Below are 14,434 nucleotides of genomic sequence, written 5' to 3'. Positions count from 1 at the left end.
CTTGTTAAAAAAATGAAATATCTTCTGTCAACTGTAACAGTTGTAACGTATAATACTTAAAAACTATAACAAGTAATAAGAAGGAGATTTAATTTCTTAATCTTTATAATGCGTTATGCATTGCCGCAAAATATAAATTGCTGAAAGTGTATGTATAAATTAGATACGAATGTATATATTTGTATAAATATATATACTTACAATATGTTGAAAGAAACAGATTATTTTTATTTATTCGAATGTGGCTGAAAAAAAAGATAATATCAAAAAGGACGGAGACAGAAATAGCGTTGCATCACAAATTTATAAAAAAGTAACAAATATCACCGCCGCAATCTTTTTCGTTATTTCTTGCTTATCTATTTCCAAAAAAAAATTGGAAATTTTTTTCTTTTAAATATATGACAATCGTAGATAGTTATAAATATTATCCGACAGGGTTAATAAATTCTACATACAAGTCTTCCTCTAATGGTCCGGTATCCAGTTCAATTTCACTTTCAATTTCGAATTCGCAGTTTCGCACGATTTCCGAGAAAAAATGCGGATTTATCTTCTCAGGAGACAAACATGTGACCTAAAAAATCGTTCATATTTACTACTGATAATGTCAGGCACGCGTGATAAGCGAATTCAATTATTTTATAATATACAAAATTGTAAAGTAAAAGAGAGTAAAAAATATGTATGAAAGAGATAAAAAGTAGAAACGGAATTATCGGTAACATAATATTACCCAATCAGAATTAAAGTTATTCGGAATATTACGTTTAGTTAAATAGGAAAAAAAATGTTAAATACAAATATAAGAAATGCTTCAAAACACGTAAAAATACTTATACGTTACATAATAATACTAAATTTATTATACGGAAATATTTTTCTATATGTCTTTGCGTTTGTCGTATCTTTCTTCCGGATAAAGTATAGTCTACGAATTGCAAAATTTTTGATCTGAATGTGTCTTCTCGGTGGTATTTTAGGTCGCTAAAGTCGAAAATGTGAGTCACGGTTTTGAAAATTCGGTCTTATGAACGTCCGTCTTAACTGTACAAATCGGTGTAAGAGCGTGATCATACAGACAGATAAACTATAAGCAGCAAAATTGGGGTTAGTCGTGCCGCTGCTCCTTTCGCCGCTTTCTGTATGATCACGGCTTAACCGATCGCATCTCGGCGCTGCGGCTAGAAAATGAAATATACCCAAAATCTAATCCGATACTCGCGATCCAAACGCACTCCAAACGGAGTAAACCGTACGGAAGATTAAGAGTAGTGAAAATCAAGTTGATCGAGATTTCTTACGCCGTATTTCTATGAAAAATGATTAGAACCTTTCTTTCGATAGATCTTAAAAAAGAAAATAAGTAAAATATTCAGTATTACCGAAATACTGCTAACTTCGTACAAAGTAGGAAGCTTCTACGAACTTTTCAAACACATGTTGTTAAAAACGTTGCTAAAAGAGAAAAATGTACCTGATTCAGATATCAACGAGAGTCTCACCTATTCTACATAGCCTCCGTACATTTTTAATGTCCCGGTGAAGTACTCGGATTAACTGGACTCGGAGTTGAGTTTCTGCTGGGAATTCTAGGAACTCCAACTACGTTCGCGAGATTCTCCATGCTTTTCGGGAAAGTCCTCGTGATAACGGCGTGTTCAGGACCAATTAACGCGTCGCCCATCACACCTAGCCGCACACCGCTTCCGTACCTGTGCAGGGTTATCGACATATCTAAAAAAACGACATACAACCCTTATTAATGAGCACTGAAAACAAACGATCCGCTAAAAGTAGATGCGCGTTGAGAATATTCGGTGGACCATAAAAAGAAGAGGAAAAAAGTATAAATGACGGTGCATCTACGTAGATCGTCGATATTAGACTACGGATATTCGTGATGAATATAATCGAAAAAGTGAAACCGAGATAGTATTACTACGTTTTGAATATTTTATATATTTTTGCATATTATTTGCATTCTGGACAGCTTGAAATTTTCTCTAAGTGTATAAAAATCCGCGATTTGTCGATGATTCACGGTAGATAGTTATCGGAAGAAGTTAAAAATAATCTTCGATACCTTGTTCGCGTAAAATAAACATAGAAGAAAATAAAATCACGAAGAATATATATTCTGAAGCTGTTTCTATACGCTGTAGAGGGGAGAAATAAATGCTTAACTTTTCCACAAAACACGCTACACGTTAAAAAAGAGCAACTTACTGCAGTTGCCTTGAGGGGGTCGCCAATACATCATCGCGTCCACGCCTTCTACGGGCACATCTCCGTTGACATGTGTCAAGGAGAGGGAATACCTTCTCGTTAACTGATTTAACATCACTTTGAGCAGTAACGACGGCAAACAGGAGGAAATCAATCCGCAAGACTCTTCAGCTGCCGTTATGGCGTACATCGCACTTTGCTTTGCTCTTGCCTCGCGCACATTTTTCTGAATAACCTGAAATAAGCACGTACTTGATCGTTTACATTACTATTAAATTAGTAATTATTACTGGTTATAGGTATATAGCGAACATAAATATTAGGACACCTACTATTAGGTTATATTTATCGAAAAACTCTGCTTTATTTACGTCTACTTTATCACGTTTATTTAACTTGCATTACCAGAAACTAAAAGCAACGAATAGAATTCGATTTATACTAAATATCAGTAGCTGTCCCGATACTTACGATCAGTTATAGCGTTAATAATGTAAACAGATGATAAGTTAAAACAAATATGCGATAGAAATTGCTAAGTCTCTTCTTAAAACCTGATGGGCCATTATAGCGCGGAATAATAATTTAAAGAGAATGCCAACGTTGGTATTATTGTCCAAGATAACGAGCATAATAGATTGGTAAATCGGGAAAATTGGGTCAAACGCGAGGGCGTATCGTTGTTACATAGTTTGTTTTCGTCTCGTGAGTTTCACGTTCATTTTGTCCTATTCTGCTATTTAAAAAAATTGGTATAATAGCGATGATTCGTTCATCGAGAGTTATGCTACTACGATGTTAAGAACTTTGCCGATTTTAATCGAGATTATTCCAGGTTACGTAGTTAGATACATTACGATTAGATACTTAGGAAAATGGGAAAATGATTAGATTTTTAAAAATTTCCTTAAAATTATCGAACCGTTATTTGCGTTATCGTTATCCTTCCTATTATTTTCAGTTAAAATCAGAGTATACTTGAAACCAAGATGTATTAACAAATTATCATTCACTAGGGTAAAATTTCAAAATAATTATTAAAATAATATCGTTCGTCATTCCCCCCAAAAACTTATGTTTCGAAAATTCATCGATAATAGAAATTACCTTCAACTCGAATCACCAACTAAATAACTTCAATTATAATCGCACTCGAAGGACTTTTTCAACTAACTGAAATATTTAATCTAAGAAAACTGTTCGAGACGCGAATGATCTAAACGTAATCGTAATACCGTGCGTAAAGGTCTTCCTTGATCAACTTCGATAATTAACTTAACAATTAACTTATGCAAGACACGTTTGCAACCATGCAAACCTGTAAGATTTCCACCAGATCATCTTCGAATAGCGGAGTCTTTGTAGGAAGCGCAAGACACAAAATGCCTCTAGCTTGGTGATTCCTCAGAAATATGGCCCTCTGTTCGACAAATTTGCCAGTGGCGAGCACATCGTCCGGTATTCTAACGCCAGAATGGCGAAAGTATTCCTTAAGAGAATCTACCGTAGCGGCTAACAAAACTTCCGCCTCTGTCGCTCCTGTCATAGACGAGATTTTTCGTAGAACATCGAGTTTGATCTCCTCCGACCAAGCAACTACTTTTCGTCCGCAAGGGGACGTAATTTGAAGTCGATTGGCTTGCGGATGCTTCAGAAATAATTCTTCGAAAATTGTCTTCGGCGCCTTTATAGCAATCCACGCTATGGAAACCACCTCTATGGTGGCTTGATATATCAAAGGAACGTAGCACCATAACATAGAAGTCAGAGTATCCGAATGATAATGTTTGTGACGTGATTTCAAAGCTTGTAACTCTCGGATAAGTAATATCGGCGTTTTCAGAGTTATAACGACTGCTAGATACCAACACCATAGGATGGCATCGCAGAAGAATTGCAGAGGGTTCAAAGATTTTAATAGAGCGTGTAGAAAGACGGTATGACCGACGTTTCGTTTACTGGCTTCTCGCTGTAAGATGGAGAAAATGTCGAGAAATCTGGGTCCCTCTCCTTTCCTGTACTGTCTGGAATGAAATAAAGCAGATTGACGTCGAATTTGAGAAATTTGATATTTTTTAAATTCTTTAAAAGTTTTTTTTACATATTTAATTTAGTTTTATATATTATAGAGTCTTGCGGATAAACTTTGTATGCTTATGAAAGATAAAGGGTTGATTTTTCTTAGCGAACGACGTTATACATTCACCTTGATACTAAAATGACTTTAAATAGCTATTTAAAAAGAGGCAAACGTTTCGAAATACCATCTGTACAAAAAGCTACGTAGAAGAAAATATTCTAAAAATTCGGTTTAAAGAGCATAAAAACGTTACTTATTAATATGAAAATTAACTCCAAGTAGGAATAAAAGGAAAGAACTAAATACCTAAGAAGCGTACGTCATTAAGAGAATTAAATAACGTCAATCGACCGAATCATCGTCTCCGATACAATGCATAATTTTATTATTAGATCCAAATTATCGAAAATCAAAAGAACCCTATAAAAATCAACGAACAATCCAAAAACATTGTACCGTACCTTGTCATCTCTTTCACCGAAGAGACTAAAACGATGACAGCGATTTTCAAGCATTGAAAAATACCAATCTGCTTCTTCAGGATTTCTGGTCTCTCGTTTGGATCGTTATTGTATAAAAATTCGTTCCAATAATTACTGAAGCTCTCCGTGAGTTTCTGATAAAGTTTTGGAAGTGCCGATGGCTCCGAGTAAAGATTCGTGAAAGGAGAGTCCGCTTCCTGACACGCCCAACTGTCGGTAGAATATCTCAATGGAAGGAAGTCGGCCAACGCTAGGTGTTCTTGTTGAAGGAGCAGATGATGAACCCTCACCAGACAGATTTGGTACTCCTCTCCACGAAGAAGACAGTTTATTACGTGCACCTGCCACGGTGGTTGTCCGAATGGAAAGAATTTCGACGTGAGATCGCTCACATAGTCCTAAAATGCATGAATCTACTGCAAATAGTTATATTACAGACTTGTTTGCCTTCGAATGTGCGGTTTAGAGCGTAAATAATGGGGGCTGATAGTGAAAAGCGCAGACGAGTAATAATTGAACGGCAACATCGAATACGACTCTGTATCACGTTTCGGTTAAAGTCGAATTACAATAAAGTACGGCGCTATAGTCTCCGTCGATCGTTTTAGTGCACACAGGTTGCAGATATTTTGTCGGAAGGTGATGTAACATTCGATGCAAGAAGTATTTGAAACTTAAAGATAGACTACGGATGTTTATGCAAATTTATCTTGTAAATATTATAACAAATAATTTCGCTTTGAATATTTTGTATCGTGTGTAGTTTTAGACGTTCAAATTTGCTGCAAACGCCACAGATTAACATCCACAGTCTACGTATGGAAAGTGACTTAAAAACCGGTTTTTCGCAAAATTCACTAAATGCGCTTTAGACTCTTGTTCGAGGTTTCCATTCAATTGAAGAGCACACGGGGAAAACGTGACAGGTCCGTTTCTGTTGTTCCTTTTATAGTTTGATATCGCTTGATGATTAAATTCGAAGGATATATAATCTCTAGAAATAAATAATAAATCTATGGAATTTTGGGGACGATCGAGGTACTATGGACGATATTTGGTACTATGATAATCGACATTTTTGAAATGCTCGTTAAGCTGCGAATATACTTAATCGCGAATTAACTGTTGAATTTTTACGTTGCTTATCGTATTCTTTCCTTGTCATTTTCGATCGTGTCAAAGAATTGAAAAAGAAGCTTAAAGTTAACAGGGACATAGAGACAAATATAAGAACCGATTTTATCAAAGAGTATACAATATAGAAAAGTACGAGGAGAGTATAAAACAAAAACGCTTTTAAAGAATATAAAGAGTATAGAAACGTGAAAGACATGAAAGACAAATTTAAAAATAATCAAACGTGATGTAAAACAGAGTGGAGAAGATTGGATTTATGAAACCGACCTGAATGTTGAACTCTGTGATGGGTCGACCTCTGAAGGAACACGGTGAATTTAACAAGTGATTATCCACGGAGAAATAATCAAGATCCTTCCATACGTAAAGACCCCATCTCGTAGATAATCCTGCGCGAAGAAACCTTCTGGATGTAGTCAGATGTACCAAGTGGCCGCGAATACCTTCTGCGATCGAGCGACTTTGAATCAGCAAAGTACAAATCCCCTAAATTTAAGAAGCAGAGCGATGTAAATTGATAACGTTGAAATTGAAGAAATTAAATCGTCTAATTTTGTGTACCTACGTGATTTCGAAATTGATCCAGGATTGTTCGAATGTTGTTCTCTTCCACCACGACCACGTTCGGATATTTCCATTTTACGAAACGTATCCAACCCTTTCTTAACCATTTTAACACTTGAAAAAAAGTAAAAATATTTTTCTTATGAAAATGAGATTGCGATAATCGCCTCTTACAACATCTCGATGTATTTAAAAAATAAGCAATCGGTTCTTAAAAATGCGATCTCGTGCAAAAGAGCGCTATGATTCGAAATACATGTGTAATCCAACTAGCTTATTCGATTTATTATAACTGCTTTCAATTTTTATCCGTAAGACTAATTCTTGGATAATTTTATTACTACCGTGAACATAATTCGTGTGGATATAAAACGAAATTTAAAAGTTTCTATGCTCGATATAAAAATTTCAATGACATGAAATTTATATAATCTTACGTAATTCTATAATCGATGCATTATCAAGAACTTTCTTATTTTTCGTTAAATATTCTACAAATAGTATTTTCGATGAAATGTGCCATTCCATTAAAATAATTGAGTTTTTCAGAAGAAATATTCCATTAAGATAGAATTTTTCTTCGTTTTTTTAACCAATCTTAAGTTCGATTATCCGCATGACAGCCGTTACTTAACTTGAAACAAATTGTCTGCGTAATTACTTCTCTACTTATGTTTACAATTCTGTAATATTTCGTTGAACCGATATCTGTGACCGAAAACAAACAGACAAAAATACGAGTCGTTTCCTATCGATCATTGCGAATTTTTCACGTATCCAAAGTGCATTATATAATGGTAATTAACTCGATATGCGACAAGGAAAATTGTGGTTAATAGATAGGAATGTAATAGAAATAATTTTAACGAAATATAGATTCGAGGAAACACGTATCAACGAAACGTGTGATTCGTCTCGTTAAATGCAAATTGATATAGCACGCAGCATCGAGCTTTCGGCTCGTTACGAATCATCTTCGTAACTAAAACATCACTAACACATACGTTTACAGCAACGCGTTAATTTTCCTGTAAATTTCATCTATCGTATCATTTACGTAAGTGACACTTTCTTTCAAGATCTAGATAGATCCAAAGAAGATTATATTACAAAAAGAATATAACATTTGACTTAATAGGAAGGAAATAACAAGAAGAAGAACGGAAAGAATATTGTGAATATACAAACATGTTATTTATATCGAACATATATATTACGTAAATAATTATGAATATTATTTATTGAAATATCTATTGCAACAACAACAAGATTTGTCTATAAATATTCTCCAACAGAAGAAATGTTCAACATTCTGCCATCTAGCACCTGTGCTCGTATCATTTTTCTGATTATCGTAAAAAAGGCAACTACAAATATCTTAATCTTTTGCCAGTGTAACAAAACGACAAAAAATTCAGAATGAACAATTTCGGAAATAATTATCTCAGATACAAAAAATACACATTTTCAACACTTTATAGAAAATAAGTATTAATAATTGCGTTACTGAGTCACTGTAAATTTATACGATTATGGTACTGCTCGAGTCTCTCTCGGCCTACACTGTGAAAAAATGAATTGTCTATCACGATCGGATGAATCTTCTTCAAGGATAATTACCCGGATAAACGAGTAGCATAAAAGGCACCAAAATGACCAGTAGCAATATACTAAAGCTCAAGTGCAACAGCAATGAAATTCCAAGGATGTCCAAAAGGTAGAACGTCGCCATGATCCTCTGCGATAATCTCTGCACTCTTCCAACTTCCTTCCAATAAGGAACCAAAACCGGAAGCGTATCGACACCACTTTAAGATCAATTTAACTCTCAATTATAATAAATTTCGCTGGTAATTGTAAAAATGGTCGCGTGCTCGAGAATCCACGGTCCTATGTTGACTCCGCTCTCTATGCACGATTATGTCTCGAAGACATGACCTTCGACCTCGTTTGCAAAAGGCCAGCCAGACGGTAGCCCGATGATATTGCGAAGCCACTGTCCTCGGGCTCGTCGCGTTCCCCTCGTCCCCGGGAATCCTCGGGGATCCGTGACATTTGCCGGGGAATCGTAATTTATCGTCGCCCATACCGCCAAATCCAATCACGGGTATGTTTAATTATAGGCGGCCAGTCGTAATAATCGCTGGATCTTTCGGCCTTTGATCGACGTTCAGGAATCGCGGGAAGAGTACGCTAGAATATTGGTGTCTGTCGTTCGTTGAGAGATAACGAATTTCTGACGATAGGATGAAGTCTCTTTTGTTAGTGGGAATTAGGGAATTCCTCGTAATGCCTCGTAATGAGCTGACGATAATTTTATTTTGAGCTCGAGTCGATGGCGTGGTGGCTGCTTTATTAGTATGCATTGTTGTGACGGGAGATTGCTAGTCGACGATTTTAATTATTCGTATACAATGTGGGGCGTTTAGACCTCCAACGATTTTACAATCGTGTATTTGTTATCCTTGTCCCATGTCCCAAATAATTTTGCTTCAACTTCGCCTTTTTTTTTTGACAAATTTTCAGATATAGTTCACTTCGAAACCTATTGGATATCGTAGTACAGATGTTAATAAGTAACCATGAAATCGTTTAGATTTTTTGAAAGCTCCAAACAGGTTAGAAAACACGACCTGGCCCTAAACGTCCCACGTTACACAGAGTTAGTAAAAGAAAATTTCCACGTGAAGGATGAACACTGGTGTGGAATTGAGATCGGTTCAATTTTTTAATACTTCTTTTTTCCGTTTTTCTCTTTCTCTTCCTTTCTCTCTCTCTCTCTCTCTCTCTCATTTTCTTTTTTCTTACTTAAGAGAAGTATACTTGATACTTCGTGATTGTAGATTAAGTCTTGAATTCATACTAAGAAATATACATATTTAAGTAGAGAAAAAGATCATTAAAGCAATAAAATACAAATTTATCATTCGGTATTTTGTGATTTTCTATAGTAACGATGAGTGTGTTACGATACCTTGATAGGTAAAAAGGATACACAAATGCAAATCTTTTATTTTATTACAAATGTATATATATTTACAAAATGATATATTAATATACATATATGTATGTTTACAATGGTTCTTCTTTTTTAAAGTAACCTGTTTTATATAAAATATGTTATCTTATCTAGATTCTAAATCTGTCTAATTAAGAGAATATTGTATTTCTGCAAATTTTTCAATTTTTTGTTACCTTAATAGTATCAAAGAAATATAAATAGAAAATATTAAATAATTAGGTTTTTATCAATTTTCTCGTTAATTGCCAACAACCTTTCTCATAAATAAAATTGCGGCAATTACATTTAATTTACGTACCATGTAATAATTTTATGCAAATGTCAATGTCAATTGTTTCTTCTTCTAATTTCATGCGCCACCATCCACTATTGGCTTATTAGGTTTGTCGCGCTTAGCATTATGATACAGATACGAATGTACACGTAAACTATTACTATTTTTATATTTATTACCACAAAGTCTACATGTTAGACTTTCAAGCGGACCGTGAATATATCGAACATGTAGTTTCAGATTTTCCTTACGCGTGAAATGACGAAGACACCATGGACATGAATACATTCGAATAACCTTACCTCTTTCCACACGTAATGTTGGGCCCAGTTCGGATACAACGCGTAAAGTTGTTTCCAATGGCAAACTATTGTTGGAAATACCTTTAACGGTTCGTCGACCTTTACTATGACAACCAGTTTCGTACGTAAATTCACTTTCAAAACCAGTCATGTTACTTAAACCTATTAAATAAATGTTAATAGAGTCCTAACGGTAATTGTAGTTATTTAATACCAGATAAAAACAAGGTATAAATAAAATTATAAAAAAAAGCAAAGTTCAGAAGAATAAAAACGTATATCGTTAAAATAAAAAGATAGAGATTAAAGACTTACCAAATGAATGACTTTGTGTATTTTGATTGTAGGGAACTAATTGCATATCTGGTACATAGTCTGTAAGATATAATATTTTTCATTTAAACATTTACCATCCTGCGGTATTGAATTGTATAAAATTGAGATTTGAAACACCCAGTAAATAAGCATGCAAATATATAATTGATTCCATTGTAAAATTAATTTGTGCTACATATACTAAAAAAATTTGTACAACTGTATATCCATCGACGAAAACAGTTGAGTGTGTCAAATCTTTTGCATCAACAGCCAGTAACTGTAGTCTCTTCGCTAATTTTAATCATCTTGTTTTCTCTAGTACTCATTTTCTAAGTACTCATTCATTCAGCAAATGTAATATTTTTCAGCTCCGAATGATGTCTTTATAGTCATCAGCCTACTAATTACATAACTTTTGAAATGATTACACTAATAAAACATGTAAAAATAATACCTTTTGTCTGTAAATTTTCTTCAGGTTTATAAAATGTCTCGTTAGGCAAACATGTTTTATATCCTGCTTCTGTATCTATGTCGAGCGTATAATCCAGTGGTCCCTGCTTTGCTGATTCTATGTGACTTATATCAGCTGTGCAGTCTAATGGTTCCTCTTCTATACTTGTCGAACTGTTATTTTGTATATCTTGTATATTATGAATTGAATTAGATTCCTGTTGACAACACATGTCGCTGACACTTGTATTCTCTATAAATTCGTTACTGTGTAATTCATCTTTTGATAATTGGTTTTTGCATTGCTGATTTTTCTGTACAAATTGTCCTTGTTCCTCAGAAGTAGGAGCATTTGTATCTGAATTAATACAATTAATACTGCTATTTTCTGTATTAAATATTTGATCCAAGTTCCCTGCATTCTTTGTTAAAGTTTCTCCAAGTTTCTATAAAATAAAATTCATTCTTTTATTTATCTTATTATCCTTTAAATTTGTATGTCTGATCGAACGTACCTCTTCTGTTTCTGTAGTTAAACCTTTTATTTGTAAAGTTTCTGCAACTTTCAAAAAACTGGCAATATCTTCTTGCTTAATGTTAACTTCTCCTTGATACATAAAGTGAAGCATTGCTGACAGATCACGGTAATTGACATCTTTTAAAATCACAATCGGATGTTTACAAGAGTTTCCCTGTATTATTACAAGTACTTTAATACTATAGAATATATAAACGTAAACTATATGAAATAAGTTTAAATATACCTTGAACAATTCCCTGAAGTATGTACTACAAACTGACAATATTAACTTATGTGCACGTAGTATTTGACCCTCTGCAGCTAATGTTACGTCTACTAATTGCTCATCGGTTAATAATGTATATAATCCAGAGGACAAATTTCTTGGGAAACTATTCCAAACTAAGGAAAACTGTTCTCCAGACATTGTTTCTTTATTCTTTCTTTCTAAAACGTTTTACAAATGTTTGAATAACTGAAAAATAAATATTTATAACAAAAATTATTATTCATAAATACTAGTAACTTATACAACTTTTATTGTACTTTATTCTAAGCAATATTATTTGAACAAACTTTATTTAGTATTTATACAATTGAAATTAATAATAAAAATTTGCATATTAAGTTATATACATGTTAAAACTTTGTTTTCTTTAAAACAATATATTGTCACAAAGGATACACTGATAATAAAGGAACAATAAACATTATAATTTATTTAAAAAGTTAACCTTTATTGAAACGCAATTTGACGATCTGACGAAAATAATCCACCGAAGCTGATGTTCGTTATGTAAACAATACGATTTTAATAATTGCACTATAACATACGCTTAAAAAATTCATTTAACTTCATTGTCACCACTTTTTCAGAGTTTCTCGAGGATTAGAAAGCAATATTTCATCAATTTTCAAACAATTCATGTCTAATTTTAAATTACAATTTATAGTTTATAAAATAAATGTTTTGACGAATCAAAAAGTGTTCAGAATGATGTAAGATGGAGGAACAAATATCAATAACTTGAGATAAATTATCATGCTTTTTAATTACAAACAAACTTGGATTATACTAATATTGTTTCACATTTAGAAAGTACAGATTATGACAAGATATTTAATATAATACCACACACTGTCAATTTTTATTGCCTTTGTTTAATGCGTAATACTATGAATTACGCTATTTAATGTCGAAACACAGCCATTTTGATGACAATTATTTGTATGAGTAATTTGATGATTACAGGTTTATTATAAGAAAAATTGTCCAATTTCATGCCTAAACTGTGAACTAAGAGTGATAGTTATTAAGAAAAGTATAAAAATATCGGTAATTGAAATCATTTATTAATGTTTGTAATATCACATAGAATCTTGATATTCAATAGTCACATAATATTTATTTTAGTTTCATAATATATACATGTATCATAATTTTCGGTAAATATTTACTCTTCCGGTGTCTCTTCAGTTTCGCGTAAACGAAAACATTTCCACAAACCATAACGAGCTTCCCAATCTATAAAAAACAATTCTGGCTTGTTCCAAAGTATATGATGTGCTGCGAAATTATATTGAGATTGAATAGGAGGATTTAGATGTGGAGCCCATTGTGCCCTTTCCATCATTACTTTATTCACATATTCGTAAAATACTTTAGCTTTATGAATCCAACATAAAAGAGACATAATTGCTATCACTGTCGCATGTAAATGATAAGATACTTCATCATGTCTATTTCGCTTCAAAGTTACATCTTGCAAATTCATTAAGAGACAAACCAGAGCTGCTGCTGTAAATCCACATGGTACCTCTACAGCAATCAGACATATCGTACAATAAGTTGATTCTAAATTCATACGAGATGTACAATGAATTATGATACTTTTTAGAAGGCTATCATGCAAAATTTCTCTGTGAAGTTTACAGAATAGCTTATCTTCTTTAAAACATGGACCTATGCTGAGATCAAATTGAGTATCTTCGAAAAATATTTTAGGTGTATTAAAATTCATTTTATTTCCTTTTCTATCAAGCAAATATTGAATAACTCTGTTACCTAATAAATTAGTTATTTTATTTGTTGATGCTATCATTTCCATTAATAATGGAAATATTTTTGGAGTTAATGTTTTTTCATATAGAGTTACTTCATGTATGTAGGCTGTGTATTCAAGTGTACTACCAAATTCTAGAATAATTTCATCAGTCATTCCTTTCTCAACAACCCATGAACACATATGTTGAACTATGATCAGAAGATGATCATTATATACATGTTTTACCATATTAATAATGCAGACTTCCAAACCTTTTTTAAGTGTTGCATATGGTAAAAAATCAACAGTTGCATGTGCACTAGTTATAGAAATATAAAAAAGATTTAAAATTCTTTCAATAACTACTATTGTTTCATATGTATCTGGCCAATTATAAACATCTAATAATTCGTATAATATTCTTATAATTTTTCTTGTATCTTCTATATTTATATTTGGAGATTCGATTCTGTCCCATATAATATGAATCATTGATGATGCATTAATACCATATTCCAATAAATTATACATAAGTTCAAAACAAAAGGTTTCAAACTCCCAAAGCTTATTTTCATAAATTGTGTTAATTACAGTTTCTAGAATTTCCTTAGACTTTTGAGGAATGTATATTTGCAATAAAGTAATGTAACATTCTCTCGTAAGTCGACATTTTCTTCGTCGTTTCCATTCGCACATGTTATACGTTTGAAAATAAGTTTCATTATAATACAAGAGGAGTTTAAGAATACATATAATAATAGCGTTTGGTTCGTAAGTCAACAGCTGCTCTTGTAATGCATTTTTTGTTATTCTAATTATATTGTCAAACATTTTGTCTTGTTCGCGTTGTGAATCTAGAGATGTAGAACACATTTCAAGTATATAATCCATTCTAGTTTTCAATTCTTCGTCACTAATCATTATTAAATAATATTATATTAATATCTGTAAAGGAACATTACAAACAGAATTTTGATTAGAACTAAGTTCTAAGTAAATATAACTGAA

General features: G+C 32.9%; 3 protein-coding genes across 5 annotated transcripts; all 3 read right to left on the bottom strand.

The window, feature by feature from the left end:
• Positions 1-159: 159 nt before the first annotated feature.
• Positions 160-9,143, bottom strand: LOC117159403 (uncharacterized). 2 transcript variants are annotated; one of them, XR_013059738.1, is made up of 8 exons: positions 8,113-9,143; positions 6,494-6,606; positions 6,196-6,414; positions 4,771-5,189; positions 3,548-4,253; positions 2,230-2,464; positions 1,478-1,737; positions 160-577 (listed from the first exon to the last, which is right to left on the bottom strand). XR_013059738.1 is itself a non-coding variant. In XM_033339207.2 (8 exons), the coding sequence occupies exons 1-7, from the start codon at positions 8,222-8,224 to the stop codon at positions 1,532-1,534; spliced, it is 2,010 nt and encodes a 669-aa protein (XP_033195098.1). In that variant the 5' UTR covers positions 8,225-9,140; the 3' UTR covers positions 160-577; positions 1,506-1,531. The 2 variants fall into 2 exon arrangements, 1 of the variants encoding a protein (XP_033195098.1); XM_033339207.2 differs by having other exon boundaries at positions 1,506-1,737; positions 8,113-9,140.
• A 349-nt stretch (positions 9,144-9,492) lies between these two features.
• On the bottom strand, positions 9,493-12,304 carry LOC117159373 (uncharacterized). 2 transcript variants are annotated; one of them, XM_033339142.2, is made up of 6 exons: positions 12,116-12,304; positions 11,626-11,828; positions 11,377-11,553; positions 10,863-11,307; positions 10,406-10,465; positions 9,493-10,252 (listed from the first exon to the last, which is right to left on the bottom strand). In XM_033339142.2, the coding sequence occupies exons 2-6, from the start codon at positions 11,806-11,808 to the stop codon at positions 9,864-9,866; spliced, it is 1,254 nt and encodes a 417-aa protein (XP_033195033.1). In that variant the 5' UTR covers positions 11,809-11,828; positions 12,116-12,304; the 3' UTR covers positions 9,493-9,863. The 2 variants fall into 2 exon arrangements, with proteins under 2 accessions (XP_033195033.1, XP_033195032.1); XM_033339141.2 differs by having other exon boundaries at positions 11,626-11,856; positions 12,116-12,303.
• Positions 12,116-14,418, bottom strand: LOC117159372 (uncharacterized). Its single transcript, XM_033339140.2, has one exon. It carries the CDS (start codon positions 14,345-14,347, stop codon positions 12,836-12,838), a length of 1,512 nt encoding a protein of 503 aa, XP_033195031.1. The 5' UTR covers positions 14,348-14,418; the 3' UTR covers positions 12,116-12,835.
• Between the last annotated feature and the right edge of the window lie 16 nt (positions 14,419-14,434).

This window comes from Bombus vancouverensis, chromosome 1 (assembly GCF_051014615.1).
Source record: "Bombus vancouverensis nearcticus chromosome 1, iyBomVanc1_principal, whole genome shotgun sequence".
NCBI lineage: Eukaryota > Metazoa > Arthropoda > Insecta > Hymenoptera > Apidae > Bombus > Bombus vancouverensis.
This window is presented reverse-complemented; position numbering and strand designations above follow the sequence as displayed.